Source organism: Micropterus dolomieu, linkage group LG16 (assembly GCF_021292245.1).
Source record: "Micropterus dolomieu isolate WLL.071019.BEF.003 ecotype Adirondacks linkage group LG16, ASM2129224v1, whole genome shotgun sequence".
Classification (NCBI taxonomy): domain Eukaryota; kingdom Metazoa; phylum Chordata; class Actinopteri; order Centrarchiformes; family Centrarchidae; genus Micropterus; species Micropterus dolomieu.
Window position 1 is genome coordinate 291978 of NC_060165.1, and position 27170 is coordinate 319147.

Genomic DNA, 27170 nt, shown 5'->3' on the forward strand with positions numbered 1-27170 from the left:
TTAGTAGAGCCAAGGAGTGGTGTCTCGGTCGCGGTACAGCTGGCCATCAACGTAAAGTTTATCCACCGCGATGACAGCCCGTGATCCTTCTCCAATAACCTTCTTTCTTATCGGGAACAGGACTCGGCGTCGGTCCAGGATCTCCCGGGGAAATTGGTCATTATCGCTGAAGTTGGTCCCTCTCAGCTCCCTGCCGCGGCCTTTAACCAGTTCCTTCTGCTTGAAGTGTTCAAACTTCGCGACGATGGGCCTGGGCCTCTGGTTCTCCTGTCGCTGTCCTCCCAGGCGGTGCACCCGGTGGAAGCTGATGTTCTTCACGGTCTCGGCCGGGAGCTTCAGTTGATTTTGGATGAAGCTTTTAACGGTCTCCTCTGGGGCTTCATCCGCCTGCTCCGGGATACCCGAAATGACCAGATTATCCCGCATACTACGAGCCTGGAGATCGATGATCGCTTCTCTAATGTTTTTATTGTCTGCCGAGAGCCGCGTCATTCCCTCCGTGAGGGATTTAACCGAACCTTTGAGGACCTTGTTTTCCGCCGCGAGGTCAACCACCTGTTTCTGGCTGAACTCCAGGGATTCCCGCAGAGCCTGAAACTCTTTGTGAAGTACTTCCACCAGAGATAATCGGGCATCAAAGCTAGACAATTTCTTGTCTATTGAATCCAGGATCTCTGTGAAATCTGCGCCTTGTGAGGAGACTGCTCCAGGTGATGCTCCAGGTGAGTCTTCAGTGCGGTTTCTCTTTGATTTCCCCATGACCACTCGATGAAAATACTAGCCAATGTAAACTTCAAGGTCCTCCAAACACTCGTCCTCGAGGTCCTCCAGTGCGATTTGACTGCTCTTATTTGTTAATTCGCTTAAAATTGGGGGATTGTTTGTTTAATGAAATGTTTGTTTAGCTGCGCGCTGCCATGTTTGAATTGCACCAAGTCTCACGAGATTACACAGACGCTCACCGTGTCATCTCCCTGTTGGGCAACTTTATTAAACGAAGTGCTGATGGAGAAAGTCAGGGAGTGGACAGTGAGAAAGAGACACAGAGAGGCGGGGCAAGCTGGTGTGGTTACTGTAAAAGAGGTGTAGGTGCGTGTGAGTGTGAGTGTGGGGAGAAGAGAAGTCCGAGGCATGTGCAAAGTAGGTAGATCTACAAGTAATAATAAAAAAATGTCCGTGTGGATTAAAACATACATTCATGTGATGTCTGTCAGCCATCCCCGATGGACGATGGGATCGTCTATCGGCCCAAGCCTCAGTAGTAGTAGTCAACTGGTTTATTAGAAATAACAAGTGAAGAGAAATTTGGACAAATAAATGCTCCGTATTTGTATAGCGCCTTTCTAGTCTTTTCGAACACTCGAAGCGCTTTTACACTACATCTGCTTTCACCATTCACACACACTGAGCTTAAGTGCTCAAACAGAAACTAACATTCACACACCGGCGGAACAGCCACCAGAGGCACTTCAAGGTTCAGTATCTTGCCCAAGGACACTTCGACATGCAGCCTGGAGTAGCCAGGGATTGAACCACCGAACTTCTGATTTACAGGCAACCCGCTCTATCTCCTGAGCCACAATCCACAATAGAGGACCACACATATCATTTAGCACAACAGCCGGCAGATTATGTAGGCCACTGTAGCTTCTCCTACACTCTTGGAAAGGGTTAGCGGTGACTGAGGTTGCATTCATGTGGTGTCAGAATCTTTTTTTTTTTTAAAGCATGGATACAACCACAGCTTGAGAGGGTAGTGATTTAATATCTCATGGTAATTTAGTCATAGTAACAGTTAAAAACATGCCTACATTTTTCAGCCATCAGGGCAAGGCTGGTCGCCTTTGTTTCTTATACATTGAACTCAAATCAATTCAGTCAACACAATATCCACACAGAAAATACAAACAGTAAAAGTAGCATTGGTACAAAAATAAATAATAGTACTGATAATTATAGTAATATTATAGGACTAGTAATAATTGTAGCCAGAAACACCTGCAGAAAGTGACAGAAGGAGAGAGGAGAGGGACGAGAAAGCACAAACTACAGGAAGTGGAAGAAGTTGATAGTTGATCTATATATATAGATATATATAGATATATATGTTGCCAAGTTTTGTGCTTAATAGTTAACTACCTTACCTTTGTTCATGTCTATGTCTGTGTAAGTACATTGAGAGCAACAGAAAAACTGAGTCAAATTCCTTGTAAGTCTACACAAACTTGGCCAATAATGCTAATTCAGATTCTGATAAAGCATGTACATTCTGTATTAAATGATCTAAAACATCCACACATCAGTGTGATATGGTCCTTCAGTCCATGCCTGCTGACTGTACAGATGATGCAGATTAGGGTATTAGTCTTTCTGCTGAATGCAAAGGTTAAATAAGATGAATGGACTGTGATGCGCTATACATCCAGGTGACAAATGGTGATAGGCAGAGTTACAAAAATCATAATATATCTCCCTGTGGACTCACAATGTCAAAGCCACAGTCCCTTGATAACAAGCTCCTCGTTACTGCATGTTCCCCAGTCAAAGTGAAAGTGAAGCAGAGTTCTTCAGAGTAAATATAACTGCTGTGATCAGCCACATTAAAATATATGAGTAGTACACAAGTAACGCAGTGAAGCTGAAATGTCAAACTACTCCCTGATCAAACCCACAAGGTTAATATCAGCTGTTGTTCTTGTTGCCTTGATTGTTGCAAATGAAGTAAAGTTTCTTACGTTCTTAGCCTAAAACATAACAGATGATAGGCTCGTATCCTGCTGCAGTAGAGGAAGGTCTGGCCACTGCAGGATTCATGAGACACTGACTGGTTTAAAGAATGACTCATTCAATCATTTATTCAGTTATTTGCACATTTATTAGTTTCTGTAAGTGCAATTGATTCATGCTGCTGTCTTCCTGTATAACAAAAGAAGAAAATATGTCCGCTGCTCTGTTCTTTGCTAATTTGTAGCTGTACTTTTTTACCTGACCTGACAGACATTAATGGATTGTTGTCTTACCCATGAATGTCATATGATTGGTTCTTTAAATTTTTGTGATTTAGAAACTAAATTGTGTGCTTTGTTTCCTTTTCCCTTCTGCTCTGTGAAGTGACTCACTGCAATTCAAACACTGTCCATAACAAAAAAGCTGACCAATAATAGATTGGAATTAAAAACTTGATGCATCCTGTTCTTACACAATTGAAAATGACTTAAGGTTTTTATCAGAAGGAGCAGCAGGGTTAAATGACAGATTCTTATTTTTTCAAGTATATCTTAATGCAATACTAAAACGTTATTGGTGGCTGTAATCTTTCCACACTGGCCATGAAGTGACTCTACTGCTCAGTAGTCTGAGTTAGCCAAACCTTGACCTTGAAATTTGCTTTGCTCATCTATCCATGGTGCACAGGTGCTACATTTGTTTGTGGCTCAGCATCACTCTGCTGCCAATCTTATGATTTTGTCCACAAGTGCAAACAAAATACTTGCACAATAATGTCAAGATTCACCAAGTTTAAGACAGATTTTTGGCCCACAAGACACAGAAGCTGAACAGGTTCTGATCCAAAAGTCCAAAAATCCACAGATAAACCCACGAGACAGGCAGATGTCAAAAAATATAGTTTCATGTGACTGAAGCAGGAACGGCAGTAATCTGTCTGCATTTATCTATATATGAATATGAGTGGTTCTGTTGTTCACAGCTGCTTTATAGCCTCCTGAATGCAAAGTTTCTCCTTCAGAAATTTTTGGAGATGGCACTTGCAATAGGGCCCCCAGTGTGATGTAGTTCAGCTTAAGACTCTTTGAGAAGCTTCCCAGTAGTTCATAAATTCACAACAAAACAAATAGCATTTAAAACTGCCTTTTGTTTTCCCTGAAGGGTGAACACAGGATCCAGATCCAGACCTGACAAACTAACCTCTCAGCTCACTGTAATGTGGGGAAAGAAAAGAGCCTTGAGCTGTGGCCTACTCATTTCTCATAAGTTTCTGTTTTCTCTCCAAGTGTTACGTCTTACCAGACCTTACCCAGGAACATGCCCAGCCACCGCGCTCAGATTGTGCCCCGCTACCCAGAGGGCTATCGCACACTGCCCCGCAACAGCGTGATGAGGCCAGACAGCATTTGCAGTGTGGCGGGCTCCGTTTATGATCGGGCCCTCCGTCCCACCACCACCACCGTCACCACAGCGGAGAAGAGGAGGTCGATGAGGGACGACACCATGTGGCAGCTGTATGAATGGCAGCAGAGGCAGGCCTTCTCTCGACAGAGTCTGGCTCAGCCAACTGGTACGGATACCACAGACAGATAGAATACTAATCCCTGTCCTACAGTAAGAGCCATGACACGGACAGGTTTATTTCCAACTCAGAAAACTGGTTGTCAAGCCTGCTTGAGGATGTTCAAAATATCAGAGGGTTACTCTGATATTTTGAACATCCTTCTCACAACAAAGCAAATACACTGACTGCCATGTCATTCGTATTTTTTACTGTGTTTGTCTGTTTTAGTTATTATTTGTTGTCTGCCGCACCGGCTCAAATTCCTGTGAGCTGGAATGAGCTAGAAACATGAAACTGTAAATGGTGTGCATGTGCTTCCATAGAAATATGAACTCAATCGGCCACATGGTGGCGCTGTAAATAAGGCTTAAAAATGCAAACTATGAAAGGCCACGGCCCACACGCCGTAAGTCCAATTGACTTGAAATTTCTCACACAGGTGCAGCTCAATGTGCTCAACAAAAAAGGACCATTAAGGTTTTTTTTCATTAAGGATTACCACCAAATTTTCAGCAAATCATCATTGGATCAAGCCTATTAAAAGTTGTATAAAGCATGTTGATATCTCAATTACTTTTCAAGACATTGAAAAATGAACTTAGAAGGGGCCGGGCTCTGGACATAAATTAACACAAATCACAGGATATGTTTAGATAGGTGCCCCAGATATACCTGGACAGTTTGATGTACATACATCACTAGGGGGCGCTACAAGCGCAAGAAAGGTGCTTAGCATTACACAAATTACACTATAAACCACATATTCATTCTCCAGTCATCACAAATGTCTCAGGATATGTCCTCATAAGTAAGTTAAACACATCCTGAAAGTTTTATTCAAATAGAACATCAGGGGGTGCTATAAATGCAAACAAACTGCAGGTGATATAAAGCAAATCAGCCTACAAATTACAAATTGTTTGTCCAATCAACGCAAAACTTCCAGGATATGTCTAGATAAAGACCTCACACATACACTGCAAGTCTCATTCAAATTGACCACTAGGAGACACTATAAGTGCACAATAACTGGATGTGGAATGAAACAAATCAAGCTATAGATCAGAAAATGCTTGTCCAATCGTTACAAAACTTGAACAGAATGTGTTTCATAAAAATATTGAACCATATGTGTGAAATTAATTTGATGGCGATGTTGCGAAAAAAGGTTTGAACCTGCGAATCGCTGCTTGTGGCTATATTTATTTATGTTTTTATATTGTTGTATTATTTAGGGCCAGAGCATGAAATGTGTGAGATCCCTATTGAAACTGAAGGGATTTTATTTCTTTCTGTCTTTTTTTCTGCAAAGTAACCTCAATGTTGGGGACTTTGCACAAAATTCAGGAGTGGCGAAAAATTTCATATTTTATGGGTTTCGTGCATGGGTGTGGCAAAATGGCTCATTGGCGCCCCCTACAGAGCAGCCCCCGACAAAGTTTCACCTACGTGTACGAATTTTCTGTGGTACATGTATCATATCCAGACGTACAAAAAAGTCTATTGGAGCGATGCCCGACACCCAAAAGGAAGTCGGCCATTTTGGATTTAATGGTCATTTTTGGCGATTTACACACTTTACCGAACTCCTCCTCGGGATTTAGTCTGATCAACTTCAAATTTTTGCTGTGCACTCTAAACCCACTGACTATTAAAGGTTGTACAAACTGTCAGTTTTCATTCACGAGCATGCCCGTGGCGTGGCCTCGAAAATCAACGATTTGCCAAGAAACAGGAAGTTGTTGTAACTTCAGTATATGTTGCATGCTCACATCTCCACCTCAACCTGCCGTCAAAAATCGATGATTCGTCATGAAACAGGAAGCTGTTATAACTTTGGTGTACACGCTTACATCTGCACCAAATTTGATGTAATAATGGTCCAGCCCCAGACACATCCACATGTTCACTCAAAGCCATAGCGCCACCTGCTGGCAACAGGCACTATGCTATGATTGCCTACTCCTAGCAGGTTGGCCATATATCAACTTCAGAACTGTCCCAGAAAATCCTTAATACATTGATGAAGACATGTTGTAGAACTTTTTGTTTGAGTTGCGTGGCGGTGGCGTGGTGGCTAGTTAAACACTTTGCCGTGACACAGGAAGTTGTTGTAATTGTTGACTGTAAATTCTCAGATCTGTACCAAACTTTACATGCTTGATAACTGTCCCGCCCCGAACACATCTACATGCTAAAATTCAGTTATAGTCATGGCACCAAAGTGCTCTGTAGCGCCATAAAGGGGACACAGGAAGTGACACACTTTGTGCAGGGGCACAGGCGCATGGCAAATTGACAGCCAACAGGCATGCTTTTACTGTAGGTTTGCTCCATAATAATAACGTGTGTCATAATTTCTTTAAAAGGCCGACATGTTTTTGGCAAGGACAGCTTGACGCTCTACTAACTTTCTTTCTCCTCCTGCTGCTGTGCTTCCAGCTGTGGGTCATTATGGCACCTTGCCCAGCACAAAGACCATGGGCAACATCTCTGAACATGTTGTGGCACACTCCATCCCCACCTCACCGTCTCACGGCTCCCTGGCTCTCTACAGCACCTTCTCCCCTCCTCGCCAACAGGTCACTCACAACCCCAGCAGCTCCCACTCTGAGGTGTCCTCACCGGTCTTCAGGGGGGACGTGACGCTGGACCACCGGCACAGGACACACCTCGCCAAGGTAGGCAGCATGGCACTGGAGTCGACTCAGATAATAATAATAATAATAATAATTTATTATTCATTCATACAGCACATTTCATACAATACTATAATATGTGCACTCAGTTTAGAACTGTTCGTCAAAAATCTGTGTTCTGTCCTAATTCAAATGGAGAACATTTTGAGCCACTGAATCACTTTATGAAATGCAATTTATGAAATCCAAGTTTGTGGACAAGGCTCAGCTCATCAGATGAAGCAGCGATATAGTGGAAACAGCTGCTGTGTTTGTTGCTTATAAAACTGTACAGTAGACTGGTAAAATATGTGTTTCAGTAGGAGTCATTCCACAATATTAGTTGGACTTGCAGAGTTAAGTTTATTATTACATACAGTAATTATTTTATTATTATGTATAATACTTATTAATTCATATATATGTGTAACATTCAAGTTGCTATTTCTTTCCCCCTTGGCTCCGAGCAGATTTATTTTGTTTCCTACCTGCCGTTGTTTCAAGGGGACAGGGAAGTATGCTACAGGCAGGGCGGAAAGACTAACATGCAACGACAGAGTGAAGTTGTGTGTGTACTGTCACTGGTGTTAAATTATTAGATTATTCAAGAAGAAATTTTAGCTGCTTATCACCCACAGGCCTGAAGGACAGGAGAACGCTACCAACCAGACATTAGGGTTACACTATGATAAGATAAAAATACATATTTCCAAACAAATGTCAATGAATCAGTCCATAATATAATTGCCACATAGCAAACCTGCAGCTTTAGGTGCCCATGAGTGTCTGGGGCCCTGAAGCAATTACCTGCTTTGCCCAGGTGTTAATCCAGTTTTGTTAATAAGTGTGTATTGACCCTTTGCCTATTGATATGCCACATCTGTGAGGTGGATGGATTATCTCGGCAAAGGAAAAGTGCTCACTAACACAGATTTTGACAGATTTGTGAACAACATTTGAGAGAAATAGGCCTTTTGTGTACATAGAGAAAGTCTTAGATCTTTGAGTTCAGCTCATGATGAATGGGGGCAAAAACAAAAGTGTTGGCTTTATAATTTTGTTCAGTGTATATATATATATATATGTGTGTGTGTGTGTGTGTGTGTGTGTGTGTATCACTTTCTGTTTTTACATCTATTTACCATTCATAGACAAAACAACAAACATTATTGGCTCAGCAACACTTGTGTCCTGTTGCACCTTGATTAACTCTGGCGCTGCCTAGTTGACAGCGCCACTGGCTCTCCCTGGTGGTGGGAGGTTTACTGAAACAAATCATAAACATTTAACACAAATGGCTCTCACCGAGTGAATAATTGAATACAAGATGAAATGGCTTTAAGAGAGATGAATATTTTACATTTGTTTTTTTTGTTGAATAATGTTCTGCCTGAATACAATACATTCCTGTTAGCCTGATGTAGCAGCTGAATTTAATTACACTGACATTAATTGAGTCCAATCATTGTTCTGTGTTTGCTACAAAGAAAGCAGATGTTGGCAAATAGATAACAGGGTGAAGCTATGACTGAAAGTTTTACTTATTTTAATAATGTTCCTCTTTGTAACATCAGTGAATGAAAAGGGCATCACAAATATGTGTCTGCTTGCATTAGCTAATTAACTGCAAATCTCATGTATACTTATATTACTGCCCGTCATTTACCACATACCATAATGCATGCAATTTATTTTTAGTTTAGCCTTTTCTCAAATATACATTACAGTTGTGAGATCACATCATTTATATACACTCACTTGCCACTTTATTAGGTACACCTTGCTAGTACCAGTTTGGACCCCCTTTTGTCTTCAGAACTGCCTTAATTCTTTGTGGCATACTCAACAGTTCTTACTTCAACAAGGTGTTGGAAACATTCCTCAAAGACTTTGTCCATATTGACATGATAGCATCACGCCGCTTTGCTGCATTATCCTGCTGGAAGTAGCCATCAGACACTGGGTACACTGTGGTCATAAAGGGGTGGACATGGTCAGCAACAATACTCAGGTAAGCTGTCACATTTAAGCGATGCTCAGTTAGGGGCCCCCACAACATTACACCACCACGATCAGCCTGAACCATTGATGATCCATGCTTTCATGTTGTTAACGCCAAATTCTGACCCTACCATCTGAATGTCACAGCTCAAATTGAGACTCATCAGACCAGACAACGTTTTCCAATCTTCTTTTGTCCAGTTTTGGTGAGCCTGTGTGAACTGTAGCCTCAGTTTCCTGTTCTTATAGCGGACAGGAGTGTCACCTGGTGTCTTCTGCTGCTGTAGCCCATCTGCTTCAAGGTTTGACGTGTTGTGCGTTCAGAGATGGTATTCTGCATACCTTGGTTATTTGAGTTACTGTTACCTTTCTGTCATCTCGAACCAGTCTGCCCATTCTCCTGACCTCAACAATAATCATTAATTTAGCTGACGCTTTTATCCAAAGTGACTTACAATTGCTAGTTTGTCTGAGGTCACACACCTCTGGAGTAACGAGGGGTTAAGCGTCTTGCTCAGGGACACATTGGTGTGTCACAGCGGACTTGAATCCGGGTCTCTCACACCAAAGGCGTGTGTCTTATCTACTGCGCCACCACCACAACAAGGATTTTTTATCCACACAACTGCCTCTCACTGGGTATTTTCTCTTTTTTTGACCATTCTCTGTAAACCCTAGAGATGGTTGTGCATGAAAATCCCAGTAGATCAGCAGTTTCTGAAATACCAGCCCGTATGGCACCAACAACCATGCCACATTCAAAGCCACTTAAATCCCCTTTCTTCCCCATTCTGATGCTTAGTTTGAACTTCCGCAAGTTGTCTTGACCACGTGTACATGCCTATATGCATTGAGATGCTGTGACAGTAATTAGCTGTTTGTGTTAACAAGCAATTGAACAGGTGTACCTAATCAAGTGGCCGGTGAGTGTATATGCACGCACAGATTTGTTTAAATGAGGCAGTGTTTCCTGTTCACATATTCAGACTGCTGCAACCTGAACCTGAACACCACAACTTGTTAGCAAGTTAGCAGTGAAGCAAAGAGAAATACTTGGTATAGTAGTAATGGATAAACAATTCAGCTAGTATAAAGTAATAGAAACAAACAGCTTGAAAGGAATAATTAAAGGTCTGAATTAACTAAAATGAATGGCAAATGAAACATCAGCAGCAGTTCAACTCAACGGCGTCACCAGGTCATGTTTTGACTGTAGCCCCGAATGCAACAAAAATATTTTCCATGTTAATATGCAATAATCTTCATGACAAAGCCTGTCTCTCAGGTCTTCAAAGAGCAGAGGCTACTCGCAACAACTGATACATTTTCTTTGAAGTTCACGTAATGTGACCCCCCTCCCCCCACCGTTACTCAGACTCCCTGCATTTAGAGAGGGCACAAGAGAGAGAGAGCGCATTGCTCGCCACTTCAGGGCTTCTCCGCGACTTCTGAATTGCAAAATTGTAATCAGTATATTTAAATGTAAATGTTGTCGGCCAGTGTCTAGTCGGCTAACAGTCCCCGCACAGTAGTGAGAGAATATCATGACACCTGACCACGACATAGACTCCTGTCACTCTGTGTCCTGCTGTCTCTGTCCCCCTCGCTGTGAGACACTACTGTTTTACTGTCTCCAGGATGCTTCATTCCCTCCAAAGCGGATGTGAGCTGCACTTTATCAGAAGTGCAGAAGTGAACATTTGTGTGGAATTGTGGTGATATTGCTGTCTGATCACAAGTGTTTTAAGTTTGGGTTTTCTTCCTCTGATTCAATTCAGTTCAATTCAATTTTATTTATATAGCGCCAAATCACAACAACAGTTATCTCACAGCGCTTTTCATAAAAGAGCAGGTCTAGACCGTACTCTGTGATGTTATTTACAGAAGCCCAACAGTTCCCACCAAGAGCAAGCACTAGGAGACAGAGGCAAGGAAAAACTTCCTTTTAAGAGGCAGAAACCTCGAGCAGAACCATGGCTCAGGGTGGGCGGCCATCTGCCTCGACCGGTTGGGGTGACAGAGAGAGAGAGGGAGAGAGAGAGAGAGGGGAGGGAGGCAGCCTACACAATATACACACAGATCATCACACTCTGATGAAGATCAGTGCGCTCGTCTCATTGAGTGGGCTACAGTCCCAGACGGGCTCTGTGTCTGTCAGACAGTCTAAAGGGGGTAGCCTCAGGGGTGGACTGGTAATCTGGCATAGGCTACTGGCTGACGAACCTTTAGGGCTGTTTGGTACTGGAGCTGCAGTAGCTTCAACATCAGCTGCCCTGCATAGAGCAGGCACTTGAAGGAGAAAAGGAGAGCCGTGGCCACTGAAAAATAGCTTGCACCAAGAAATGTTAATTAACAAATAAAATGCTATGAGAAAGGTTTATTTGCACAATAAGAAAACCTGCAATGCAATATAAATATATTGATTTTAAATATATTTTAAAAAAGTAACTTAAGGTAAAAAAAGAATAAGCTACTGCATTACATTCTATTATAATTTTATATTCTGAATTGTCACCTTCCACCTAACTTTTGTCCTTCCCTTTATAAAAATAACAATATTTCCACCATAAATTGGTGCAGAAAATGTCTCCAGAATGCAGGAAATTAAGTGTTTAATGCTCAAAATCTTCTGGGGGGATTGAACATTTTCATCAATATTTCTTTTTAAACTAAATTCAAATTAATTAAGCTAATTTATCATTAAGGTGAAAAGGTGCCACATGCACAAAGACTTTGGACTAAGTCAGGCATGCCTACATGTATGGAATCTTAGCTGGGATTAAATTAAATGAGAAAAGTTGATGTACAGGAGAAACATATCTGACATCAATACAGAATGCCTGACAGCCTTACTGTATAATATTACACTAAATTATTTTAGTTTGAATTGTCACCTCATCACCAGAATGCAGGAAGTGTTTAAAGCCCAAATTTTTCAGGGGGAGGGACCCCCCCTAGTAAATATTATCAGTGTTAATTATTATCAGAAAATGAGACAGATGTTAGAGTTACTGTGTAGAGGTCATTTACTATTGCTTTACAGATGTACTTTGGGCAGGCGGCAACGGGTGGTGGGGGGTGAAAACAGGTGAAAACATGAAAGATTTCTGGGCTGGGCTAAGCCCCCAATGTTTCAGTAGCCTGGAAACGCCCCTGTTTCAACTGTATGTATACATATCCAATTTTAGATCATTAATTAAGTTAAATAGTGTCCAGTTTAAATGTATTCTAATGAACACATTTATAATATAATGGGCAGCCACTGAGCGGTTACTGCTGAGGGTACATCTGACAGAAAGGTTGGGAGTCAATGCTTTCAATCATTTGCAATGAACTGAACTCAATCAAGCTCACCTGAACTGAAATGTGTTGGTGAAACTGATGTGTACTTTCTTCTGTCTTCCCTAACCTGAAATCTAACCCTGACACTCCCCACAGTACGGTTACCCACCTGACCGGCGATCCATCGCAGCCGGCGTCCCTCCTCAGACCATCACCCAGCAGTCCCTGCAAGGCAAGACAGTGAGTGTTACAGTGCACCCCCTCTCCCCCCACACACTTCATACTGTGAGATTCAATCCACTGACCCTCTGCTTTCAGTAAACTCTTACGAACGGTGAAAAGAATTGTGAGAACATTACACAAATAAAAAAACAGCCTCTTCTGTCCATAGTGTACATTCACACACTCATTGACACACGTCTCACACGTCTCAGTGATGTTTTGTTCTCAGCAGCCTCTTGTTTTGGGTTTTTCCTGCTTGTCTTAGCAGGTAATTATATATTAACAACCCATACAGACACACACAGTGCAGCAGCACAAGTAAAACTGCCTTTGCTCTTAAATTGAAGTAATGACAATCAAGGGGAGGAGTGGTGTTTCTGTTGGAAGCGAGCTGTGAATAATATTGTGATTGCTTGACAGCAGTCGAGTGCCTCTGCAGTGATGAGTCATTTTGCACAGGGCTTTTGCAGTGCACTGTTTTGTTCGTGACACTGAAATAAAGGACACAGTCAGCATATCACTCCTTTATTTCCGTGTCACGAGTGATATGCTGTGTGTATGGCTGTGTGTGAGACCTACCTGTGTTTGTATTTGTGTCTATAGGTTTGTGTGGTCAATGAAAGGCTACCCCATTTTCAGGAACATTTTCTCTCCGGTTAACATACTGAATGTTTTCCAGGTGTATTTAATGGCCAGGCTCACTCAGCCTTGTGTCAAATGTAGGGGAATTTTCAGATTTGAAAGATTGTAGCAGATGCTTTCTGGGTAATAGTGCACACAGGGAAATGGCCTGGGTGTCACATCTGTTCAGCCCTATCCCTGTTTCAAGCAGTTATCAGAGATACAGTAAAAGGTAAAGGTTCTGGCTATTGGCTGTATTTTCTTCAGGCGGTTTGGAGAAAAGTGCACTTACCTTTAAGCAGCAATACTATATAAAGTTTCTGGTCTCTTGGGGGCAACACAACAAGCTGTAAACACACCCTCTGACGTTGTCACCTAATACAGTTGCAGGCTGTGAAACCAAAACAAAGAGGCTAAAAAACACAATCGAGATGCGAGTGGGGTGATCATTTTCTCACATTACACACACTCATTTGAGTCATTGTTAATATAAAAATATTGGAAGATGCAGCTTAAAGCTGCCCCACTTGTCGAACTGGCCAGCACCAAATGGCAGAAAGATAATGTAGAGACAGAGTTGGTGCTAATGTTGTGTTGGATCTGCTGGATGTGTGAACAGGCAATTGTTTGCTAACATGTTAGTCATACTGTATCCATATGTTGGGTCTTTTTGTCTGTTAGATTATTGTTGAGATCTGCCCTGTAGTGGCCAAGAAAAAAACATTTGTTGTATTAACTAATGGCTCACATTTCCTGAATTGTCACGAATATGCAATCTTCGTATGTCTTGCCTTCTCCGAGGCTGAAGAAGTAACTTTTTTATATATATATATATTTTATTTTATTTTATTTTATATTATTTTTTTTTACTGGACAATTTATCAGCTGTGGAAGTAGTTCTTCTGCTCTTAAATGCCACCGGAGTCACTGCATCACATTTCAGCCGGTGGGCCGGTGTTGTTGATGTGGTCAGTGTGGCAACTGTTCTCTCCTCTGTGTGTTGCTCTGTGCAGCCTGAGGAGCTGACCCTGCTGCTGATCAAGCTCCGCCGGCAGCAGGCGGAGCTCAACAGCCTGCGGGAACATACAGTAGCTCAGCTAATGGCCCTGGGTATTGAGGGGCCCAACGCTAAGGTCAGCCCTGGGAATATACAGAATGTGTGTGTGCATGAAGGCATTTGTGCTTTCCCAACCAGCAGTCAAAATCCCATACTGTGTGTGTTTGTGTGTGTCCTCAAGGGAGGAGAGGTTCCTGGCATAAGACTGTTAGTTTACTCCAAATGAAATAACTTTTGGTGTATTCTGAAAGAATTTCTGAGCATGTTTGATCGATTGCTGTTGATGTTGTCTTTTGTCACATTTTAATGTCAAACCTGTTTGAACACCCCAAATACAATTTAATTTTGGAGTACTGTTCTGGCATGTGGACACAGGCTAGTGGTGGTGTAGCTGTGTGGGGCATTGCTGCGTGGATTTTTGGGCTTTCTTTTGCACCAGTGTGTGTGTGTGTGTTTGCATGGGAACAGTACTCCTGTCCATGCATGTCAGCTTGAGGTCTCAGCAGTTGTGAGCCAGGAGAGCACGGATGCATCGGAGCCGATGCATCAAACCACATGGCATCCGTTGTCTCCTTTATGCTTGGTGTACGTAGTGAATGCTGGCTTGAAAACATCAGTGGGCTGTGTTTTATATGCGTTGTTGTATAAACCTAACTAACTTATTGGAATGTTATAATGCATGTGCAATAGGTGTCAGCATGTCTAGCATAAAACATTTTCAAAATTGTTATGTAATGTTGTCAAGTTTTCTAAATGTTACGATTCGTATTGAATATCGAATATGTGTGCTGACTAGTGACCTCTTAACAATCTGCATCTGCTTAACAATGTGTTAAGAGCTGACCAATATAATATATGGATATAAAAGTAGATGCTGTATCATTTGGGATTTTTGGAGATGGTTATATGGTGATCTGATTTCTTGTGTCTTATAGGCTGCTTTACTGTAAACTCATCTATTTAGGCTGCTCCAGCTAAGTGAAGTTAGCAGTGACTCTTTCAAACATTTTTTCATATCCACATTAATAGTGGGATTTTCTTGGCTGTAAGTATCTTCCAGCCCCCCAAGTACTGCAAGTATTGTGAACAAAATACCTCAGTAGGAAGACAGAATGCAGCTGCATCTTCTCGCAGTGCTGCGTGACTGTAGATAAAGTCATGACCCTTTTTATTCCACTATTATTATTATCAGTGACATCTAATAGTCTTGCAATGCTGGACATGCACTTTTTGCATCCTATGTGGCAGCTTTGTTTATCCCTATCACAGAACTCTGGTTGATTTTAGATGAATCTGCCAAACCCTGTTTTTTACCGTTCAATGCCAACCCTTTGAAAAAAATTTCGTTCTACAATATATGTGCATGGCAACAAGAATATATATATATATATTGTTAGGGAAAGATTGTGGTTATGTCAATCAAACTTTGGGTAAGGTTAGTCAAATGAACGAATTCTCACTAAAAAATAAATATACAATGATACATAATTAAATATGCCTTTGAAATGATCATCACATTTTCCTCCTGCCTTCTCTTTTTGTTGAAATGTGTCTTTGGCTCCCTTCTCCTTCCCTTCCTCTGCCCTCTCTCCTTCTCCTGTCTGCCTCTGTCCATCTCTACCAAACATGGCCTTACTTTTCCTGCTTCCTCTCTTCCTTCTCCTGTGGCTATTGCAGACTGATGTTCTTTCCCATCACCTCCAGAGGAACCTTATTTACCTGGACAACCAGGTGAGGACTTCCTAGCTTACTCCTGTCTGTCTCCCTCTCCAGATGCTGCTAAGCAAATAAAACATTTGAACAACATTTGAATCAAACAAGATCTTTTTACCCATTTTCACTTAGAGGAAACTAACATTTACTTACAGCATACATGCATGTACATTTATGAGAATCTCTGTTCATGGCTTCTTCTTCTTCTCTATTTCTTGTTCATCCTATTTTCTTGAACGCTCTGCCTGTGTAGTCCTTTTATCTGAATAAACTGTTTATTGATCTTGAAACTTCAAATTGCTAACCATGCAGCGGTAACGCTCAAGCTACTCTTTAGCGTTACCGCTGCAGGGTTAGCTGTTAGCTCCCAGTTTGAGCACTTTCTAAAGTACTTACTTAAAAGCCTGTCTTTTTTCTGTGTTGACCTTTCCAGTTCCAGCCTGGGTAGGCAGTTTATTTCAGCAGCATGTTTTGTTATATTTGTTGAAATTCTCTTTACATCCCGACAGCAATCAATAAATCATATGCTCAGACACAAAGATGAAAAATGTATGTCTCTGTTGATGTTGCAGGACTGTAATAGGCACAGCCAATCTTTTCATTCGGTCCAACTGAAATGATTGGCTGGGCTACTTGCCTGCCTAACTGCCTACCTGCCTACTTGTTACATGCTGCACTCTGCCCTGCACTCACTGCACATGAAAATGTGTTTTAGTGGAGTGGCATTAGAGAGAGGCCTGAAGGGAGGGGGTGGGATTTTCTTTGTTGGTAGATACTTTCAGAATCAAGCTGTCTCTTGCTGGTTTCTCAACTGTCACCTACCCCAGCTCTAAGGTACAGGACCATACTGGTTACAGCATAACACAACATGTCACATGGTGACAACAGTGCACACTTCTGACCACACAAAACAAGCAACAGATTTCATGTTGATTGTCATAGCGTACCGAAAAGTGATGAAACCAATGGCTGTCTGGAAGGCAGTAATGCTGTTGTAATTACAAAGCCTTCATATTTGCACACTGCTTGGAGATGTGTTAAATCACTCACAGCCTTATTTGTATGTACCCAACTGCAGCAACACTCAACCTCTTTGATTGTCTGCAAATGTCAGCCTTGTACTTTCAAGCCAAGAACAGTTCAGACATCAAAGGAAATTTTATAGGAAGCTAAGATAATTTGGGCCAATATGTTTAAGTTGACTGTGGTGTACAGCCACTGGTTAGACAAGTATGTATCTGCCCCCACTCTTAGTGGCACTGATGATAGAAATAATATGGATGTTTCCACTGGAATCTCACTAACATTGTACCGCAGCATGCTCAGGCTTCCGGGCTAATTGCAAGAAAAACATAACCTGTGACAGTTTACAGTCTAAATGAGTTGTTTCAATTTGGCCTTTAGGTTAGAACTAGCCTTCCCACAGTTCCTGCATTATTGAATATGACTGCTCAGCTCTGAAAAGGCAACATGCTTCAGGGAGCGACTATCCTCGCACAGGCTTTGGAGGTGCATGTGGCTAGCAGTTTGGATGCTAATTGAAAAAATGAAAAAAATCCATATTCAATATATTCACTGCCTGTTTATTCTAAATCACATGTACTATCATTTTCCAAAACCTTTTCTTAAATAAATATTGTCCCAACTTCCTGTCAGTCTTTTATTTAAATTCCTGTATGTATATTTGGAGAGTCACCCTTCAGAGACCTGAAGGTAAACAACTGTTATATTACAATGTTGGTCTTGTTTTTGCAGCTCTGCCATTTGCCATCTGTTGTGACAACACTATACCTACCAATGTAACTGCTGACCATGGCAATATGACTAAAAAGAGGTCTGACAGGTCAAGAAACACGAGCAGTTAGACAATCATACCTTGTTTGTAAACATGCAGTCATAGAGTAACTCTTCACCCTGCAGGACCACACACTTTAACAGTGGGTGGTAATACCATTGAAGCATAACCACACCTTAAAGATGTTATTTTAAAATGAATTTGAGTGGATGTATCTATGTCAAACATATTTTTCTAGTCTCAGCAAGTTGTTGTTCATTATAAAGGTCTTGACTGGTTGAATATTTTTGGAAATGGACCTGTTGACCTGAAGACAGTCCTATGGCAGATCAACAGTACACTACCCAACCCATTTAGGCTTGAAAATGTGGACCTGGCCCATCTTGGGTCTTTGCGATATTTCATTTACTAGAAACCAAGTGGATCCGTGAAGACCTGTAGTTCATTGTGTACTGGAACGAACTTAAACCTGTTGCTGCCTGCATGGTAAATATGTTTAAGAATGTGAAACAAATAGTGTGCTTTGGAAAATGTTCGATATAAAGGTATTTGTAATAAGTTAACTGATGAAAAACACAGGAATGGTGCTTAAACATATGCTAAAACCTCTGCACTTCAATAAAATGTTGCCTTTCCAAGCTGATGTCCACTGCTTGCTGCCAGCCACAATGGTGAATTCCAATAGAAATGTTGGAAAAAACATGTCCAAAGCTGAGACGATTAGGGTTAAGGGCTGGGGTTGATCAGTAAGCTAGAGAACAGTAAACTGTCCATTACACAGTAGTGTTTATCCTGGGGTTTCTCCTGTTTAGAGAGAGGAAACGCATTCCAGCTCGTAGACATCAGTCATTGAGTAGTGGCTAATCCTTCAAGCAACATGTACTGCTGTGTTATTACACCACTGTATCCTCTTTCTCCTTGGCGCTCTGCTAGACGAAGGAGAATGAGCCTCTTATCTTCATGATTCACACTATGATCGAGAACTCTGCACCGAGGCCTCAACTCTACCAGCAAGTAAGGTCTTTGGCAGCTTCTGGCTTGAGTCAAAACAGTCCGTTTGTCTTCTGACATTCTTTTGTTGGGTCAAAATCTCGTGGCGTCATGGAATATTCAACCATTGTTTGTAATTTAACATTTTAAATTAAAACACCAAAATGCGAGTTTTGAGGTTTGCTTAACTTTCTAGTACATCTCAGTGTACTTAGATCTGAAAGAAAATATGTAGATTTGCAACAACTATCATACACTTCAGTAAGATTGGGGGTTGTTTTCCCAAAATGAATGTCTCTGTTGTTTCTAAATTAACTCTTTAATTTTAAATTGACTGATGTGGATCAGACTCAAACCAGAACGTTGCCCTGTATCCACGTCTTCCCCTTCACCATTGACCTCTGGTTTCACCACTCTGGATGCAGCCAGTCCATTCATCAACCAGCAAACATTCCCAGATGTCATCAGAGCATTATTTAGTGTATATGAAGTTGTTTTTGGTTCCTACACATCTCATTTCACTGCTTCTTTTGACGCTGTTAGTAGTGACCTGAAGCGAGCATGGCTTGTGGTGTATTACTACATAGCCATGGATTTCTCCTCTCACCGTCTGTCTTGATATAGAACTGAAATGCTTGCACTGTTTGTCTGTGTTTGTCTTAAAGTCTGTTTTTCAGATGTTCTGTGGTAATGTTTTTCAGTATATAAATTAATAGTTCAACATTTTAGGAAATGCTGTTTGCTTTCTGGACGAGAGTGACAGTGAGTCTGGACATGGTTAGCCTTGCTTAGCATAAAGACTGAAAGCAGAGGAAAACATCTACCAAGTTTAAAAAATATGCCCTCTAAGGCTCACTAATGAATGCTGGCCACACACTAGAGGACACTCGCAGGGTGTTCCCGATCCAAGGCTGGTCGGAACAGATTGTCAGCTCAAATGATCCTGTAGTGTGAGAGGTTTACAGAAGTAATCCCAAATTGTAAAGTAAAGAAAGGAACAGCGATGGAATATTGATCAGAAACCCACAACAGCCAAAGTGAGCTGACTGGGAAGTATCACCAAAGTGTTGTGTATTTGCTCATGCTATAAAATATCTAAAACCATGCTGATTCCATCTTCTCAGCCACAAGTTCATCTACAGTTTTATTTTATTTTTTAGTTTTTAGTGTAAAGGATTGTTGTTCAACATGTAACTGCCCATGAAGCTATCATTTTTACAGAGTAAACAAAGAAGAATGTTAGTCAGTGAGCTTTAGAGGTGTTGGCAGGTGTATCTTTAAACTTTGAACAGAATCTTTATGCTAAGCTAGGCTAACTAGCTCTGTGGAAGTATATTGATGACAAAAGATTTGAGCGAGAACAAAACTGATTCTGAGTCTGCAAGTCGACCTCTGAGAGAGCAGAATCAGATGTGAGCGTGTAGTGCTGATTATGCACGTGCTTGTTTTGCTCTGTTAGTTTCCTCCAGCTGTTTTGGCAGGCTCTAAGCACTTGAGGTCGTTTGCCAGCCATTTTTGACTTGCAAGCTGCAACAGGACACACCCACATCCGGGTCTACACAAGCTGTGAAATATATTGCTCCTCTTTTTACCATCTGACTATTTAAGACATGTGATTTACATGTTATCTGCCTTAATGCTGCTTCTGGAGTCCCTCTGTGAGGGTTTGAACTGCGTCTCTCAGCTGTATTACCTGGAACAAAGTTGTCCATAAAATTGTGTTCCATAAAAATGTTGGGGCTAGACTACTGTAACAGCTGGTCCCAGATGTCATTACTCTGGGACCACTAAAAATCTGCCTCAGTCTGCCCTCATCTATTACCTTTTCTCTCTTCTCATCAGTCGCCCCAGTGTACTTTGTGTTCATGCTGTGTAAGACAGCAGTTATATTACATAACACTGTTGCTTAAACAGTAGTTTTAAGTCAGTGATTTGCGCGTGGAGGTGCACTGAATGCACTGTAGCTGTGGAGACTGAAAGCAGGTTATAGAGATGCAAGAGATTATGTAGGTTTGGTTTCAGAGGCAGAGGGACATGGCATCAGCCAACCAAAAGCCAGAAAGAAAAAACAACGCAAAACCCCATTTTTTAACTTTCTTTTATATGGCATTCATTAGTGTAACACAGGCAGGACGTAGTAGTGTCTATACTCTGGGTGCACGCAAGTTTTATTTCTAAAACTTGGAAAATTAGGCAAACTAGACTGACTAATACATTTCATGCATGCAAAGTATGAAGGCATACAGAATATACTATTTATGTTTTCCCTTTAATTTGTGTATTTGGTCTCACACCTATGTACACTAATAGTCTGAAATTGATGGTCTGCCTTGTAAGCCCGTTTGGGCTGGCCATCTACTGTTGTAAAATACTGCATAAGTAGATTTGTGCTGTTGGACATAATTTAGTCCTTCTAAATGTCACTATTTTTTATCACCATTTAGTTATACATATTTTACAGTATAATGTTATGATGGTCAATGTGAGAATTTATCAACAGTCAGGGAACAGTCATATGAAAATCTGCAGGCAGCAGCAGTGCCACCAACAATACTAGAAGCAAAAATCTTAAAATGTGTCTAAATGCATGATCACCAAAACCTGAGGTTAGGTGAGGTTACAAGAACGTGCATCGGGCACACAACACTGCCCCCAGATGACATGGGAAGTTTTTAGGGAGTCCTGTCTAAAATAAGAGTTGGCCTTCATGTCTGTATTATGATCACACAAACCCTGAACATTAGATGTAGTTTTATTGATAGAGAAGTGAGATTGAGACAGCGCTGTACCTACACCTCTAACCACCAGCCACTAAAGTCAGTAAAGACGGAATAGGACTGAAATATAATTGTCTCAGGACCACTGTCTTTTCTGCATGACGTTGATTGATGGATTCTAGTGTCTTTATTAAAATAAGTAATCTACAGCCAAAAAAATGTATTATTTTTTTCACCCAGAAAACATGCAGTGGAGCGTGAGCAGTTTTTAAATGTGTGTGAGTGTCTGCAGAATACTTTACCAATCACAGGTCAGCCTCTATGTGGCTCTGTGTGCATCACCATTTGTATCTTTTTATTATACCATTTTTTTATTTTCTGTTTAGAGATTTAAGTGAGTAAAACAGACTGAAACTGTAAAAATGGAGGTGAATGCACACATGTCCTCCCAGTTCCAGTCACCATTTGATTAATACGTATATTAGCTTGGGACTTCATTTTATCTTTATTAGTGTGTCTGCCCTCTCAGGCTACACCTCCACATGTCTTTCTCTACATACTTCCCTAATATTCAGCCACAGTATCCCTGGTAACACCTGGGTGAACATCTTCAAGGGAAAGGAACCGGATTAGTGAATCCCTTAATAAGCTCATCCCTTTATCCCCTCATTCCCTGTTATAGAATGAACAGTTTCTACTTCAAATCTGCAGCATTTGGGGAAAATGACTTTAAGCCTTAATAAAAGACACTATCTCTTTGGTTAACCCACATCTTGACAGACTGCATTCTCTATGCATTGGGAACAAATTAATAAAAAAAAACCCTACATAATGGAAAGTAGCATTTTGGACGAGAACTTTTCATGGCTGGAGCTCTCACTCAGCTCTCCACCTAACAGACGTGTTGTTGTCGCCCCCTGCTGTCCGTCTCTGACTGTGCCTCCTTGTTTCAGATCAGCCCAGACGAACACAAAGATAGCTCCTTCATCCAGCGCACAGAGGAGGCCGACATAGACGTAAGACAAGCAGAGCTTTCAGTGAAATTAACAATAAGTTAGATAAGTAAAAAGAGAGTTTAGTTGGTGTGTGTTCGTGTGTGTCAGACCAAGCTGAGCAGACTGTGTGAGCAGGACAAGGCGGTGAGGATGCAGGAGGAGAAACTGCAGCAGCTACACAGAGAGAAGGTACAGCTGTCAGAGTGTGTATTTGTATTTGTGTCTTTGTATAGACTCATATGTACAATAAGTGTTTGTGTGTTGTGTGCAGCACACTCTGGAGACAGCCCTGCTGTCTGCCAGTCAGGAGCTGAGTGAACAGAGCGGCTCGAGCGGTGCAGCCAATCAGAGCCTGGTCCAGCAGAGAGACGTGCTGCAGAACGGCCTGCTCAGCACCTGCAGAGAGCTGGCCAGAGTCAACACTGTGAGCATACCAACACACACTTCCACACACACACATCACTGCAGGAATCCTGAACACAAGTGCAGACCAAGGAACTGCTCCTGGGTCTGTATTCATGTATGGTGATTTAGGCCTGTCACAGCTGACAGCTTCAGCAATAACAGGTCGAACTTTGCTCTAATGCCAGAGTCAGACTGCACAATGTCAGTGTCATAATGACTGATGTACTGTTTCAAAGCAAACAAGCCCATTTTTAAAGAATAGTTTTTCTGTTTTTTTCTATTCAACTAGTGATTGGCTATGGTTTAGTTCTCCAGGGAGAAATTAGGCTCAGAAGGTCTAGAACACTGAGACTCTCCTCTGTCCAGCCACATACACATTCTTGTTTAAAGTCTGAGGATGTACAGACACCCAAATCATTTCAAGTAGCGTGTAACTTATTTCTCATGCAGCAGAATATAAGAGGAATGGGAAGAAGGAGTGATGTAGAATTTCTTTTGGGAACACATTTCTGGGCACATGCACACACACACAGTCCCATGACCCTACTTTCGGCTGGTGTCCTGGTTTCAGGAGTTGGAGCGCTCCTGGAGGGAGTACGACAGGTTGGGGGCAGATGTCACTCTGGCCAAGTCCAACCTGCTGGAGCAGTTGGAGGCCCTGGGCAGCCCTCAGGTAACACACACTCACACACTCAAACTCTCACATGCTTTCTGGGGCGATCAAGCTTTTAACAGCATGCCCTTTTGTATGTTTTTTTGTGTGTGTGTGTGTGTGTGTGTGTTTGTGTCCTCAGACAGAGCCTCCAAGCCAGCGGCACATCCAGATCCAGAAGGAGCTGTGGAGGATTCAGGATGTGATGGAGGCTTTGGCCAAAAATAAACCACAGCGGAGCACAGACAACAGTGAGAGTCTTGAATAACACTTAAATTAGGTTCATTATATTCATCTGATGTGATTTACACTGAGGAGGGATGTGATGCAGCTTAAAAGGACACATGGTTTGAGTACAGACAACAGATGCTTTCTCACTTGTCCTCTGTTATGGAGAATGCTACAGTCCTAATCCTCTGCTTTCCACATTCCCCTTGTTCAGCAGCTTTTCCTGATTCCAAACCACTTTCCAGTCTCCAGAAGAATGAGGTAAGGCAGCACCCCAGCACATACACCACACTCAGTCTCAGCTAAAGCCTCTGGCTCCAAATGATTTCTTTTTTATTAAACCTTTATTTAACCAGGCAGAACACTCTAATTTACAAGGACTGCCTGGCAAGAGGGTGTTAACCTCTTGAGGGGAGGGGGAGTGGAGACATTTTGAAGTAGAGTAACCAGCAGGGGTGGAACGGCATGTGCATTCATCAAAACATAAAAAGGTGACTCTCTGAGAGACACCAGCTGGCAATCTAACTCTGTTTGCTAAAGAGTTAGCATGAAGCATGTGACCATAGGACTCCCCAGGAACATGGCTTTCCTTGGTATGTTCTTCTCAGCATTCGATTAATCACTGGATTTCCTTTTTTTTCAGCCAGTTAAATACTGTTGTGTATTTTTTTACACTGTTGCAGGTCATTTTGCCACTAAACTCACTAAACATGCTATAAAAATCAACATGCTGAATCTTGAAATTTGCTAGAGGTGCCTATCAAGTAAAGTCAAACTTTATTTATATAGCACATTTCATACACAGGGAACAATGTGCTTTACATAAAGTGACAATACAATCGCAAAAAAGTGAGTGTTCAGTGTAGGGGCCTCTCTCAGATGGTTGGGTCATAGATACAGACCCACCTCCCCTGCTTTATTAAGAGGGACGGTTTAAAAGACCATGTGGACCTGAGAGTTCTTCCTGGTTTGTATATAATGAGAATGTCTGTTATATACTGAGGTGCAAGGCCACTTTTTACACAAGTACCAGCATCTTCAAATCCATTCTGGTTTTGAATGGGAGCCAAGGAGAAGTAACAACAGGTGTGCTGTGTTCAGACATTTTAGTTCTGACGAGAACTCGTCAAACTTTGTTATTAATGCATGGATTAATTTCTCCGATTCTGATTAGTGACCTATCAAGGTGACCTTTATTGCCAAACACACTACAGTAGGTTTGGTAATGCAGTTGTGAGCAGGGAATGCTTTCTATAACCTTTAAGTCTTGTGTTGTCTGTTTATTCCAAGAAACAACCAAGTTGATGGTGTGCTTTACACTGTACTGTTTTTTCTCCTCTGGTTAGATTTTTCAACAACGTAGCTCTGTAATTTGTCCTTCAGAGGCCAACCCTCAAGGTTTGTTCAGGCGGAACACAAAGCACGTTGTTGACTTCTGTAGTTGTGTGAATTTTACCGCTGGCTGGTCTGTTTTTGCCGTTTGTGCAGTTCCCCTCAGCTCTACATTCTAGCATCTTCCAGCTCATTGTTTTGGATAGACTTTTCTGTTTTAGTTCACAGCTCATCGGACTAATTTCCAGCAGCAGCAGGCTGCTGTTTTTAGTGAAAAGGCTGATAAATCCACTACCTGCCCAGCAGCCAGGAGCAGACGAGACATAGTCAGTGTCCCACTTGCAACGGTCCGGTAATACTGTATGATTTCCTTGGAATGACACTAGCTGTGTTAACTGTCAACAGGCAGTGACGCTTTTGCCGCTCAGTCCTCTCAAGGAGGGTGACAGCGTGCCCCCCCGCCCGCCCCTCCCCCAGTACTATGACTCATCAGATCGCCCCCTCCACGTGCCCCCCCACTACCCACACCCCGGTGGCCGCCTGCCGTCCCACACTCACCGCCCAGAGGATCGTAAAGCCGGCTCCAGGAATGGAGCGCACAGCGTAAGAACCTCTGAAAACCGTCATGCCCTCCCATTTTTGCTCCCTCTATCTGTGATCGTCATCAATTAACACACTGGATCTCTCCATCTGAACGATTCAGTCATTTCTACATTCAATGTCACATCTCAGCTCCATCCTAAATGCTGAATTAGGATACACTGAAGACTCATTCCTCAACCAGTGCCAGTTCAGTGCTAAGTTCAACGTTGTTTTTCTTTTCACCCATGCGATCCATGCTCCATCCAGCTGTCACTGTCCCTCTCCTACAGTGTCACATTCAGACCAATTCTGGTCCGTGCATGAATTTATTTGTGAAATTTCGTTGGAATGAGGCTGATGTCTGATTCTCATGAACTTCTCCTTGTAAAACTATGAGTTTAATCACATAATACTGCACCTTTATGTTAGGACTGAAAATCAGAACTTTCTGTAGTTACTTTGAGAAAGGCTTATATGAGCCATTACATTTCCATGTAATGTAATGTAGTAGAGCAAACAAAGATCATACATGTGTGCGAGGATGTGTGTATGTGCCTGACTGCTGCCAGATGGCCTGTGTTCTGACCCTGAGCCACCTCGCTCCTCTCCCTTTCAGCAAGCTCCAGACTACAGGTTGTATAAGAGCGAGCCTGAGCTGACCACAGTGAAGGAGGAAGTGGACGAGGCCACCAGTGAGGAAAAGGACAAGACAGAGACCTCTGCTGAGAGTAAAGACACTGCAGCCCTGAAAGGTACTCCTGCACTCAGTCACATAAAGCTGTGGAAGTCCATTCTTAATGCTCAGGACGTATGGGCATTCACATCTGCTCTGTTCTCCATAGTGCTGGGACAGGCAGGATTGTGGTGAAAGCTGAAACATATTTGAGGTTAAAGAAGGAGGAGAATCCGTAAATATGTAACATTTCAAAGATACTTCCAAAATTGTGGACCCCCTGGAAACAAGACCCTAACTTCCCTGCCCTGGTATTTCCTTTAGTATTAAGAGTGTTTCCACAATACAAACATGAAAGACACATCATTTTAATTCCCAGTTAAAGAGCAGACACTGTATCACTGGAAACACATCTGTCATTACATTTCTCCCATTTCCTTATTTTATATACATACAGTGCCTTGCGAAAGTATTCGGCCCCCTTGAACTTTTCGACCTTTCGAAATTTATTGGATATTTCAAACCTTTTTAACAAATAAAAAACTGAAAAATTGGGCATGCAAAATTATTCAGCCCCTTTACTTTCAGTGCAGCAAACTCTCTCCAGAAGTTCAGTGAGGATCTCTGAATGATCCAATGTTGACCTAAATGACTAATGATGATAAATAGAATCCACCTGTGTGAAATCAAGTCTCCGTATAAATGCACCTGCTCTGTGATAGTCTCAGAGTTCCGTTTAAAGCGCAGAGAGCATCATGAAGAACAAGGAACACACCAGGCAGGTCCGAGATACTGTTGTGGAGAAGTTTAAAGCCGGATTTGGATACAAAAAGATTTCCCAAGCTTTAAACATCCCAAGGAGCACTGTGCAAGCGATAATATTGAAATGGAAGGAGTATCAGACCACTGCAAATCTACGAAGACCCGGCCGTCCCT

General features: G+C 41.9%; 1 protein-coding gene across 8 annotated transcripts in view; it reads left to right on the plus strand.

The window, feature by feature from the left end:
* Positions 1–27170, plus strand: part of LOC123984881 (pleckstrin homology domain-containing family A member 5-like) — a 92513-nt gene that overhangs the window by 42136 nt on the left and 23207 nt on the right. For 5 of the 8 annotated variants that reach the window (XM_046072102.1, XM_046072099.1, XM_046072100.1 and 2 more), the window contains exons 7-17: positions 4014–4297; positions 6734–6972; positions 12409–12492; positions 15830–15883; positions 22321–22383; positions 22471–22551; positions 22634–22786; positions 23339–23440; positions 23562–23670; positions 23862–23908; positions 26178–26313. In XM_046072102.1, the coding sequence (XP_045928058.1) occupies positions 4014–4297; positions 6734–6972; positions 12409–12492; positions 15830–15883; positions 22321–22383; positions 22471–22551; positions 22634–22786; positions 23339–23440; positions 23562–23670; positions 23862–23908; positions 26178–26313 (1352 nt within the window). The remainder of the gene's footprint in view (positions 1–4013; positions 4298–6733; positions 6973–12408; positions 12493–15829; positions 15884–22320; positions 22384–22470; positions 22552–22633; positions 22787–23338; positions 23441–23561; positions 23671–23861; positions 23909–26177; positions 26314–27170) is intronic. The other 3 variants (XM_046072103.1, XM_046072107.1, XM_046072101.1) reach the window with 2 other exon arrangements.